The 12,239-nt window shown below is 37.3% G+C and overlaps 2 protein-coding genes and 1 long non-coding RNA gene across 3 annotated transcripts; 2 read left to right on the top strand and 1 right to left on the bottom strand.

Moving 5' to 3' along the window:
- Window positions 1-397: 397 nt before the first annotated feature.
- Window positions 398-2,306, bottom strand: LOC145898917 (uncharacterized). Its single transcript, XM_082987587.1, has 4 exons — window positions 1,904-2,306; window positions 1,406-1,550; window positions 1,198-1,304; window positions 398-863 (listed from the first exon to the last, which is right to left on the bottom strand). Exons 1-4 carry the CDS (start codon window positions 2,153-2,155, stop codon window positions 615-617), a joined length of 753 nt encoding a protein of 250 aa, XP_082843713.1. The 5' UTR covers window positions 2,156-2,306; the 3' UTR covers window positions 398-614.
- Window positions 2,307-3,404: 1,098 nt separating this feature from the next.
- Window positions 3,405-4,899, top strand: LOC145899234 (uncharacterized). The gene is made up of 5 exons (XR_014402474.1): window positions 3,405-3,477; window positions 3,579-3,681; window positions 3,749-4,396; window positions 4,480-4,656; window positions 4,781-4,899. It is a non-coding gene; the product is annotated as an uncharacterized LOC145899234 (long non-coding RNA).
- A 3,778-nt stretch (window positions 4,900-8,677) lies between these two features.
- Window positions 8,678-12,193, top strand: LOC145897455 (uncharacterized). The gene is made up of 7 exons (XM_082985758.1): window positions 8,678-8,739; window positions 8,965-9,078; window positions 9,306-10,156; window positions 10,360-10,502; window positions 10,890-11,019; window positions 11,204-11,371; window positions 11,638-12,193. Exons 2-7 carry the CDS (start codon window positions 8,995-8,997, stop codon window positions 11,738-11,740), a joined length of 1,479 nt encoding a protein of 492 aa, XP_082841884.1. The 5' UTR covers window positions 8,678-8,739; window positions 8,965-8,994; the 3' UTR covers window positions 11,741-12,193.
- Window positions 12,194-12,239: the final 46 nt, after the last annotated feature.

The following is a 12,239-nucleotide window of genomic DNA, read 5'->3' as shown; positions in this document are numbered from 1 at the left end:
AAGCCACCGTTTCTGTGACGATTCGTGCCAACACTGGCGTTCGTATGCTCGACCACAATTAACCTTAGTTTTTTATCGAAAAATCAAGAAATTCCCCCCAAAATTCGATCTTCCCCTCTTTAAAAAATTCTGGATACCGCAAGTACTCACACAAAAATCGCATTCGAATGTTCTGTGGCGTTTTGCAAGCCAGGAAGCCCCCGTTTATGTGTCGATTTGCGCCAACCCCGCCGTACGTATATTGCAATGACCGACCACAATTACCCTTAAAGAGCCCCAGTTACCTGGCGTTACACACAATATAAAGTAGCCTATATACAATGCTTCATATCAATTTAAATAAATATCGTGTTGTCCCGTGACGTGCATCTGATGTATTAGTATTTTTATTGCTTCTTCGAAAAATACAACATACAGTTTCAGGTTTAGGTGTGACTTAGAACTTACTAATAAAAGCGTTGATCTAATAATTTCACAAAAACTGCAGTTTTTTTAATTAGGAAACTAAAATGGCCCTATAGATAGTCTCATACTATGTTTTATTTTTCCGCAATGCCTTTAAGCAAATTGTCGCTGATATAGCTCTTTGAATCTTTGCGTTAGACATCAGTTTGTTAGGGCATAATTTGAACAATTATCCATATTCCAAGTGCAAGTAATACAACCAAGCACAACAACGAAATTTTCAACTCTGTTTCAATCCGTTGCATTACAGGATTCTCCTTCCTAAACTGATCCAACACCTTGCCGCCTATATTTTTGTGTGGAAATGGTGCATCGGGTACAGGAATCCCAAGAAAATTACAAAGTGGTTTCCAACCTTCTTTTACCTCAAAAACCAGCAGTTGTTCCCTCGGAACAATCTGTACATAACAATGTCGAGTCAATTATGCAATCGTAGCGAAACAAAACCCCACAGAAACATATTTTTTACGACGGTGTTGCCTAGTTTAAAACTTGCATCTAGGTTGGATTTTATATAAGTATATACAAAGATATAGTTTTTGCATCAGCGCATCAATTTGTTGCAAAAGTGGAATGCTAAAAAAAAAGCGTTTGCTTTTGAAGTTAACCAGTCTTATGCAACACTTAAGTGCCACCCAGCTGCAATTTCTAGTTTTGCCAGAAATCACATGAAGAAATCCACACCAATACTACAAATTCTTCTTTGTAGTTTGGTAACATGTAATTTAGTACCTGCTTAACATTCCGTTCGTGTCGTCTTTTGCAGTGTTTTAATGCCTCGTCATTCAGTGAAGTGATGCTGGATAAGGGCCAAGTCTTGTGTCTGGCATAGTGATGCGCTTGACACCCCAAAACAAATACATGCTATGAAGTTCATCAATTTTTGAAAGAAAATCCTTTGCAGGAAATAATTGTTTTCACTGGTTTGTACTTTTCTTACCAGTTATAGCCATTTGATATTGTGCTTTTGCACCAGTGTAAGTAATCGTTCTTGCGAGACGAAACATGATGTCATTGTTGAGTTCGATATTTTGATTTTTTATGCTTTTGATCCAACTTTCATCTGAGCGTGTTGTTAAAATTACCTGAAGAAAAAAAGCAATCGTACCATGGAATCCATCAACATTCTTATTCTTCCTTTTGATAATGAGGAAACTAAGAAAAGAAAGCATATGCCTTTAGGGTCGGCCAAAAATCCAGTGGCTACCTGAATAACTTTATGACGTAAGTTAAGATTTAAAGAGTTCAAACTGTCAACAACACTGTGGGACTTTTCTTTACATAGAAATTTTAATTCATTCACAAACTTAGTTCTAATTTGTCGTATTTTTGTGGTGGCAACGACAATAGGTCCGTATATTTAGGCCTCTTGTTAAAATTATCCTTGGGACCTGCAGTAATAAAATTGTTAGGGGTCTAGAAAGACCTATGTTTCAACCTTAACGTCTGGAAATGCGTCGAAAATTTCTTCCCAGTACGCGTCGCAAGGACCATCCATCACAGCATCAATATTTTCATACATTCGTCTCATGTCTTCCGATTTAAAACCCTCTCGAACTTGTCTCTGCCAGTCATCACCGAGATAGTAGAAGTTTTCCATCCAGTCATAGACATTATACCCGAGTAGTTTTAACGCTTCTGCCATGGTTTTAGTTCCAGTTTTTGCTAACCCCGCTACCAGAACTTTCATTGTAATTTTAAGCGAGGTTTGAGTTCAACTATGCTGTGGCGTGTTTTTATGTCCAATATCTCAGAAACTTTAGTTTCAGCGGTTTCAGGCTGAAATCTGTAAATCTTGTTAAGTTAGACAAATGTATTTCGCTTTGTTAAAAGCATCATCAGTGTCTATAAAAACACAAAGCAAGGATAAGGTTAAGATTAAACGGCTCTCCACGACCTCACAACACACACAACTAAAAACCTGCCACTTGCAACGGGTGGAAGCGTTGAGAAAAACGAGACCACCATCTCTGTAAGAGCTTCTGCTACGCCCAAGGCAAATTGCCATTGGCAAATATACACATATACACTCTGAATCATATCTCTACGAGCATTGAGCCCTATGTGACAACCACGGTCGGTACAGAACCAGCATGGTTAAACCCTTCACACTCTTTTTTTCTACGTGTCTTTAACTTTTCCGTGTTTTCTCAACGCTTCCACCCTCTACAGAGGGAATACCAATGCGAACCTTTTCTGCGTTGACTCGTTCCTATTGCTAACATGTCGGAAGTTACTGCTGTAGGTAAGTTTGGAGCAATGCTGGTTGTTAAACGAATTCTGCCTCTCCCTTAGAAGTTTAAGAATGTGGCCAAACACATGAAGGTAACCTTTTTCTGTCGGGTTGCATGCTTCACCTGTTCGTGAGTTGATGACATTTCCTCGCTTTGTAAAAGTGGAGTCAGACAAAAACCCAACCGAAATACCTGATCTGATGACCCGAAAAGAGTGCACATCGCTTGTAGAATTCCATCCAGTGAGCTGTTTTGCTCGGTTGGTTTTTGTCTGGCTCCACTTTTACAAAGCGAGGAAATGTCATCAACAATGTTTTGCCCCAACAGGTGAAACATGCAACCCGACAAAAATTGGAAGTTCAAATGTTATTTTTGCAGTTGTAGACTAGATGGTTCATGCCAAAGTAGTTTTGCGTATCATCTAGTCTACAACGGTTCGTGTTCAGCGGTTTGTGGGAGCAAGGGTAGGCGACTGCGTTTAGCGAAACGTTTGACAACATTAGTTTACAGAACAAAAGTTGGCGTTTTTTGTCTCCAGTAATGTTACGCTGCAGAATGATATATTTAGAGTCTGCTGAAATTTGTAGCATCCTCTAAAAAACAGTTTATTAGTGACTAAAATGTACCAAATAATTGTCATTATTTATTTTATTTTATTGCACTTTAATGCATCCGACTTCTACATTTTGTTTTATATTTTCTCGTAGCAAGCTGTAGCAAATGTATCGTTTGTTGTTGCTAATCTTGGCAGTATGTGCAGTGCTTCAGAGTTCATTTGGTAAGAATATACTTTACCTTTTTATATTTCAAACTTCCAAAAATAAAGTGAAAGTAATTTCTTTTGAGACAGACAATGCTAAACATGAATTTTTGTGATAGCTTGCTGCATATAGGCACGGAATTCAGTCCCAACGTCACTGGCCGGACGGAAACGTGTTTATTTGCTTTTATTGATCAAGACTTTCACTACGGTTCATATCAGGTTTGTGGTCATTGAATAATTTTTCACATTACAACACAAGCACAATTCTTTATTGCTTTTTACACAGAGCGTATAAAATTTGCTCTATACTTACCAAGGATTGCATGCTCAGTATTGCAATATTTCTCGCATGCTTATGGACAATGGCTTTCCATCCCATTTCATCTCCACCTGCATTAGCATTCTCCCGATCAAACACACGCAGCATTCTCCCGATCAAATTGCGTATGATCCACGATACCACTTCCCTCTCCAAGCGCTTCAAGGACAAGCAACAACTCCACCACCGCTGTAATGTTGTGTACCAACTCACCTGCTCCTATGGGGCCACTTACATTGGTGAAACCACGCGCAACCTTACCGTTCGCATGAAGGAGCATCATCTCTCAACGAAAGCCGAAAGTGAGGTCAGCAACCACCTGTGGGAAAAATCGGATCATCACTTTAATACAAATCGCCCAAAGTTGTACACAATTGTAACATCAAATCCAAATTGCTAATTCTGGAAACACTATACATCCAGCACCATAAACCATCACTGAACATAGATGACAGCTCCAAAACATTCAAGTGAATACAAGCAATGTTCATGTTAAAATTTGTGGTTTAAGACCAAACACAGAGTATCGCATATCGGCAAAATCACTGACCTTTCTGGGTTCAGATCAGCCAACAATAAACTCCACTTTCTCTCTTGAAACAACCGTTCTCACAAGTAATCTATACGTTTGTATGTCAACTAAAATTGTGATTGAGCATAATTTTGTTGTGACTATGTTTCGCTATTTAATATTTTAGAAAGCTTGTCTGTGTCTTTGACCATGCAATTTCCTGATAAAATTTATACAGAGGAACATTCGGATCTATCCAGTAACACTTCAATTGCTCTTATTGACAAATATCCTTCTCGATTTATTCAGAAATAAATGGCGTATCTTCATATATTTTCACATGATTTAGAGTCACTTCCTTCAGGTGGGTTTCGTTCATTCAAAAAACATTGAAAGACCATTTTCTTTAGCTTAAATAGTTCAACTTTTAATTTTAAATATATTTCTGCAATATTGTTGCACCATTTACGAGTGTGACACTCATTCAGATATAACAATGGATCTGTTCAAATAAACTGAGAAGCAACATGTAACAGCACATCAAAAGACATCAACATTGGCAGAGCAGCATTTAACCTTTTGCCAGAGTTTCGGAATGTTGGCGTCGGTAGGTATCGTTGCGTTTTTAGAATGATTCTGTCACTTGTATTAGAGGAGAGAAAAATTTGTTGGACCAAATCGAATCCAACATTTTGCAATTTTTATATGTTGCGACATGAAACATATGTAGGGAACAATATGTGGGACAAACGAATAACATGTTTGCCACTCGTTGCTCGGGAACGATGTTATGATGTCACAATCGTTGAACAACCGCGCACCGCAAATTTGGACGTGGCTGAAGATAAATGGTCAAATGAAATAAACGCAAAAATTATTTTCCAAAACATGATTTTACTGCGGAGCAAATGATGGGTTTGTTTGTCCACATTGCTTTAAAGTGCATGTGACACGGAAAAATCAAACATGTTAATAATTAAACTAAGAGATGTTCATAACTTTAAAACATTTTTAAGTAGCTTGATACGGCGACTGGTTTCTTGAGATACAGCTTATTAAAGTCGCATTTTTACCGCTGCGAACGAAATCGTGATGCGAAACCGAGATTATTGTTGCGTGACGTCATAGGCGCTTCGGTCGTGCGCGAGTGCTGGCAGCATGCCTTATGCGTAGGAATGGAAAACACTGTAAAACTGGTTTAGTATAATATTGCATTAAATAGGGGACAACAAGTGAACAAGTGCAACAAACGGATTTTAATGTTAATTTGAGCTGCAGACAGATGTCCGCTGTTTCGACCCATTATGTCTTATTTAGTTGTGTAATAATAAAACAGTTACTGGGACAGGGTGTTCTTGTTGTTATAGCGTTTATGATCGCTAAACATGATACATGGAACTTTTGAAAACACGACGGAGACAAAAAGTCTGTTTAGCATGGTCGTTTTGTCCACTCACTGCAAAAGATAGAAGTAGGTTAATTGAATTTTGACCGCCGAGAAAGGCAGACCAAATTAGCTGATTATGCAACACAGTTATTCTGTCATAGTACCACTTTTTGTCCGACAGTAGCGTTGTCTACGAGTGCTCGTCTTAAATGATTTATTTAATTCGCCACAATCAACCACTAATGTATTTTTCGCAATATAGTACAAATGTTGGAATCATCAAATTAAAATTAACACATAGGTGAGGTTAAAGTTATGACATCACACCCAAAATGACGTCATATAATGTCACTGAGCAAAGAAACGCACCATTCCCGTCTTATCGAAGTACAGAGTAATGTCGTTTCTGCTATACCCAATGGTCTTATGATAATTAGAGACAAATAATTCTTTGGTTTGTGACGTGACATGTTTTTGTGTGATGTAAAACCCTGTCCTGACCTTTGAGGTGACGTAATCTGTGGATTCACCTATGTATGAAACTATTCGATATCTGCAATATAAGGCGCCTTCTCCTATCTAAACAATGCATTTTTTCGACGCGAGCGCCTTGTGTGATGTCATTTTCGCCACAGCGCAAATGGTTTACGAATTTTGGTCGCCGCTACTTTTCGTGCTGTTTTCTACATTTTTTAGTTGACACAGAACAATACTTTGGATGTATGTTTGTTGTAGATGTACCTTCAGTTTTACGCAAAGTTGTCATACCCGTGGCATATGCTCTTTAACACATATACTGTTTTTTTTTATTCCCGTGTCTTTATCTTTTCTGTGTTTTCTCAAAGCTTCCACCCGTTGCATGTGTCAGGTTGCGTGAAGGGAGTGTTGTGAGACAGAGGAGATCCTTTTTATATTCACCTAATTCTTGCCATGTATTTTCATAGACATTGATGATGCTTTTAACATGATTTATTGCGAGAGTCGCGCAGAGTCAAAAGTGTGGTCAAAACAGGCAAAATGCGATAGATTGTGAAACTATCGACTTTTTCCTGTTTTAACTACCTTGCTGACTTGGCGATCTAATTGTAGATTTCGCCCACAACCGAAATCAATACAGGAAAAAGGCGATGCGTTAAGGATATAATTCACATTAGGTTAGGTTCCAAGTCAACGTCTCGAATTGGATATCTATACGTCTTGTGAACACTACCTCGCAAAAATAGCATTCCCCACGACAGTCCAGCGCCTGTCAGGCGACCAAAAACAGTTCATTGTCCCTGTGAAGTGTGTTACGCAAGTTGTTACACAAAAATGCCCTCTGGCAGTGGATATCTTGGTGCTTCAACCACAAATACCTCCTTGCCATGCAGACACTCCAGAATACTCAAAGTCATACATAGCATACTGAAGTGGCCGACATAAAATTGATATTCAAGATTTACTGTTTTAAATACAAATTATTAGGACGATCATTTGTGACGGCCAAACGCCTACAAAGCGAAAAGTGTAAAAATGGCCGCTTTTTCTGATTATATTAAGTTCCGTAATATTCGATATTCGATGCCTAAACTTCTTTTTAAGATGTTGATATGAATTTTGAGCAGTGGCGAAAGGAAGTGGGAACCGGCAAAAAATATTTATTCCGTTAAAATAATTCTTGTCGGCACTAGGGTACATCATACTGGTAAGAATTCAACGGCTGGTATGTCTCACTGATTCTATTAAATAGAGATTAATGGTGTGTCCCAAACATTAAATTTATATAGGTATACAGGTAATCTCACGTATAGTATATACGACCACACAATGGTTTATTTTTTTGTATAAATTGAATCGTTCCAAGCAGTATGAATTTGTTTTTACTTTCACCAATGATATTAGCGATCCTCGCAAACTCCAATCCACATAAAGTCAATTTAACATAAAAATTCCAGCTCGTGCAAATGGAGTTGTTTAGTAGGAGACTTCTTATCAAAACAGTGCACCAGCAAGTATAATGTAGTTATCAAAGTTAAAGCGATCCCTTACTGTATAATTTAGTACTGTACTTTATTTCGAATTTATAACCAAACAAACAGGTGGTTGCTTTGTATCTTGTGACACGTGACACTTTGTTATTTGCAGACACGTCAGTTAAGGAGGGATAAGAAGGCACTCTATGTTGAAAAAAAATTCTTCAAAAGTATTTTCTCTTTAATTGTTAAAAAATAGGTTGCAAGTCCCTTACAAATGTTTGTTGGGGCAATCTGCTACGATCAATAATTTTTGTATAGGTAACGACAGGTGGTATATGAGTTGAATTGTTGCGAGAACATCTGTCCACATCGCAGCAGTTGAGATGCGATAAACCGATACACATGTCTGGGTGGGCACTAGAAGGATGTAGATACGTACCTCGATCCGTAGATATGGTAGGTTGAGGTAGAGATTTCATTTCATATTGTAATTTTGCATGCGGTATGCTACCCCCCCGCATTCTCGTCGTATCGAACGCATCTTATTCTTCGCGGTACGGGAAGACGGGGATGCTGGGTTGCACTTGAGCACATCTTTTGGCGATAAACCACGATAGCGGTAGAAAAAGGTGGAGGGTGCCGGCTACCGGCTTTATACATGGTTATACGGTTATATGGTTCTGGCCCTTTTGCGTGAATACGGGCGGATTATTAGGTGTTTTTAATTGGGTCCTATCAGAAAAGAAAATGTCAGTTGAATCTAAAATTAAGTATCCTCTAATTTAATTGCCGTTAATTCCAGACGTTTTTCTTTGCCTGTACGTCTTTCTTTACCTAACGTAAATTTTGGTATCTTGTAAAAAGGTATCATTTTACATTATTGTGAATGTTTGTATTGTTGGGGATATCTGAGATATTAGGTGTGGAGTTCACCAGAGAAACATGTTTAGTATAGCCTACTATGGTTGCGTCATTGCGCTCTCCAGTGTTTATTGAGGCCACTTTGCTTTTTTTCTGCTTGGTTGAATATGGCGCCCCCGCCCCCCGAAGCAACAGTGCTAACCTACCATGCGTACATTACTTTCTACACAAGTTGGGGAAAATGGTACATGAAATTGTTTTGTTATTCCTATTGGCTTGGTCTACGTTTGCGATAGCGAATATCCGAACAATTGAGGCAAATCGTTTTTCCTATATGGCCAACTAACGACTCGACCAACTTGGTCTAACACCATTCGGGCTTGAAAAAAACATATCATTTTTTACTTGGGCCATTTTTATGTGTGAAGTTTACTTTGCTTGCAATTCTTCTAAACTGAATTTAGTTTAGATAGCAACGTAACACGTTAGTGATTGAAATATGGACGTTAACTCATTTTCCTATGATGATGAACTTGATACTGAACAACAAGATGTCAAAAACAATAATTTGTTTGGTGCAGAGGTATACCGTGTTTTACAATTTTTTTTTTTTTTTTGTATTACTTTTTTAAATGAATGTTGCCCAGATAAAAAAATAGAAAAGTTTTAGTAAAACATTATGTATACATGCAAACATTGCCTAATTTATGCAGTTTTGCAATGAAAAATTACACTTGCAACTTTCCAATCCGGAATGTTGCAAACATATTTTTGCTAAAGCAATGTTAACAAACAAAAATTCATTTTCAGATGGATGAGTTCTTTGGCTTTCCACAGGATAATGAGAATATTGAAAAACCCACTGCTATTGATGTAAAAGTGAACATTGCTCCAGCCATAGAAGAGGCCAGCAAAAAGCCTAGTACAGGCAAAAAACGTGGTAGACCAAGGAAAATTAAAAGGATTGGCAACCAGGGCAGTATACAAGCTAAACTAAAAACTGACGTAACATCCAGTCTGTTTGAAATGCCCCCCAAAAAGAAGCGTGGACGCCCCAAAAAAAACATTTCTGTTGCCAATAATTCTGTTCCGGATAGTTTTGTTCCCAAAGAAGTAACACCAACAAGTTTGTTGTCTGTTTTGGAAATTAAATCGCCAAGAAGCTGCAAAAGAAGTGTTCCATGGGAAGAGGATCACAGTGAAACAAAGAATTACAATGATATTTCCACTACAGAAAACCCAATGTTTCCGAAGAAAAAGCGTGGTAGGCCAAGAAAAAATCAATATTCCCAAATTCAGAATGCTACCAACACTCCCAAGCGTATGCAAAAAGTCCCCAATAAATATTCTGATTCTTCAATGATGTTTAAAAGAAAATACAGAAAGATGAACCAGATAGCAGGGAGGCCAAAAAAACATGTAATTATAAATCGACCTTCTGCACCAGTCATTGGACGCAAAAGAGGCAGACCAAGGAAAGAAGCTCTCTTAATGAAGCCTGAAGTACATTTTAACGGCTTTAAGGAAAATGCACAAGACACAGCAAGTCCCGACCAACACCAAAATAATGCACTTGCTGAGCTATTTGAAGCAAGTCAACAAATACATGCTTTTGGCTGGTCACCAGGAAACAGTGGTGGTGTGTCTATATTAAACCATAAGTAAGTATAAATGGTATATATATATCAAGTCACTGTTTTTTTTTGTTTTACATATGTGCGTGGTTTTGTTAGAATTTAATAATTTGTGGTCATTAAACAAATTTAATATAAATTTAAAGCCACATAAAAACAGTGTTTGTTATTTCCTTTTTTTACATCGTGCATCTTTTTTAAAATATGAAATAATTTTGTTCATATTTCAGCAAAATCTACACTGCCTTGAACCAACAAGAAAATTACAAGTCTAAAGAATTTTCATGCTATGACCTTCAGTCTATCAATACCACACAAGCAGTCAAAGACTTGGATATAGTTTTTGTAAAAATTCATGAGCACACAAAAGCAGGTAAAGTATGTTATAGGAGAAGGAACTTATTTTTTAGTTTTTTTTATGCTTTCCTCAAATGCGATAGCTTGGACTATATATAATGCACTACAGCACTGGTTTGTTCACCTTCTTGCAGTTTCTGACCAGTAAAGTTTAAAACAACATTTATGACCCAGTGACTTCAAAAAATAAAAGGTAAAATGTAATAAAAAAAAAACATTGACATGAAAGAAAAATAAATAATGCTACAGTATGTACTTTGCACCCGCATAAAAATCTGTTGGAGAACCAGTAAACAAATTAATGCTGGCTGCCGGTTGAGAAACACTGCTCAACAGGTTTACATTTTCGTGTAGTAAAATTTGGTCAAGAATAGTGTTAATTGTTGTTGCTGCATGTATACAGGTGCAGTTGTGCATAGCCGAAGTGATGATGCTGTTTTGGCGTCTCTGCTTTTCAAAGGAAGTGAATTCCGTATAACTCACCAGGAGATGATTTGTGAGATACACAACTCCAATTATGGACGTGTTTACAAGTAAATTATTTTTTTTTTGTTTAGTTTTGCTTTTCACAATTTTGGTAATTACTTTGAGGCAAACTTTTGGTTTAAATTGTCCTGGCAAAAGGTATATACTACGTTATCGCTGTCTATCTTTAGTGGCCTGGAGCATCAACTTTATTTGAGTATTTCTTTTTAATTTCAAACAAATGCAATTAAGGTTTGATGACATCCTTGTGATTCCTATTCTTCAAAATACTGTGTCGAATGAGGAATTGTCAAAGCACGTGGTTGCTATTATCGGATCCTATCCTGACATAAATGCTGTTTTGATAAGGCGCCGTGGCATTTATGTGTGGAGCAACAGCATTCACAATGCAATAGCACAGTAGGTCTTCGTTTTAACATTTTAATCATTTACCCGCAGATAGTGCATACTGCTAATGAAAATGTTCTGGTTGGCTATTAACTGAAAGTAATTACAAATGTCTGGTTTTATGACAAATGAGATCAAATTAATATGTGCAAGAATTGCAGCTCGCTTTTTTGCGTTAAAAATTCTAAAACATTTGTCAACAAATGCTGTCACCAATATGTACTTTGTTTACTGATTGGTTTTCCATAGTTACTTACCTTGTTTGGGTTTATTTTCAGGACAGAGTGCTATCACAACCTTTTCCGCATTGCTATAAAAATGCGACAGATTGGTATTGAACCAGACCAATACCCAAGGGATGAATATGGTCTATCGTGTTAACAAGCAGCACCGAAGGCTGTCTTAATTGATGCCCTACCGTTGCCTCCACTAAATTTATATTCCAGAGAAAAATTTTGAAACCTTGTACTGTGAACTTGCTGTATTCTGGTGACAACAATGTCTGGTTGCTTCTTAATTTACGTTGTTGTGTTGATGTTTTTTTTTACAAAGATTGCTTGTTTTTTAAGCTTGGGTTTTTACAGTGATATGGAAGTTGTAGTGTACAATCCCAAAATGATTGTGTATATTATGTGCTTAACTGTGCAAGCGACAATTGTTTTACATTTTGAGTACATCCTCTATTTGAACCATTAAGTTTTTATATATATAAACTGGACCACACTTTTCTGCTCTGGGAATTGTATAAAATACCATTGCATAAATATCAATGTTTATTTGAGTAATGCGTTGGTGAACATAACATGACATTGACTTAAGGGAACAATAAAATTAGAATTGCACAGATGTGACAGTGATTTAAACAATAAATGGGGAATCA

Source organism: Ascidia mentula, chromosome 4 (assembly GCF_947561715.1).
Source record: "Ascidia mentula chromosome 4, kaAscMent1.1, whole genome shotgun sequence".
NCBI classification, from domain to species: domain Eukaryota; kingdom Metazoa; phylum Chordata; class Ascidiacea; order Phlebobranchia; family Ascidiidae; genus Ascidia; species Ascidia mentula.
This window is presented reverse-complemented; position numbering and strand designations above follow the sequence as displayed.

Excerpts from the sequence above, each read along its gene's own strand:
- LOC145898917 (XM_082987587.1), bottom strand. The coding sequence starts at position 2,155 with ATGAAAGTTCTGGTAGCGGGGTTAGCAAAAACTGGAACTAAAACCATG. Across the intron at positions 1,551-1,903 it reads ACGCATTTCCAGACGTTAAG|GTAATTTTAACAACACGCTC; the intron begins GTTGAAACATAG and ends TTTTTTCTTCAG. Across the intron at positions 864-1,197 it reads ACGAACGGAATGTTAAGCAG|ATTGTTCCGAGGGAACAACT; the intron begins GTACTAAATTAC and ends TGTTATGTACAG.
- LOC145897455 (XM_082985758.1), top strand. The coding sequence starts at position 8,995 with ATGGACGTTAACTCATTTTCCTATGATGATGAACTTGATACTGAACAA. Across the intron at positions 10,503-10,889 it reads TCATGAGCACACAAAAGCAG|GTGCAGTTGTGCATAGCCGA; the intron begins GTAAAGTATGTT and ends GCATGTATACAG. Across the intron at positions 11,020-11,203 it reads AATTATGGACGTGTTTACAA|GTTTGATGACATCCTTGTGA; the intron begins GTAAATTATTTT and ends AATGCAATTAAG.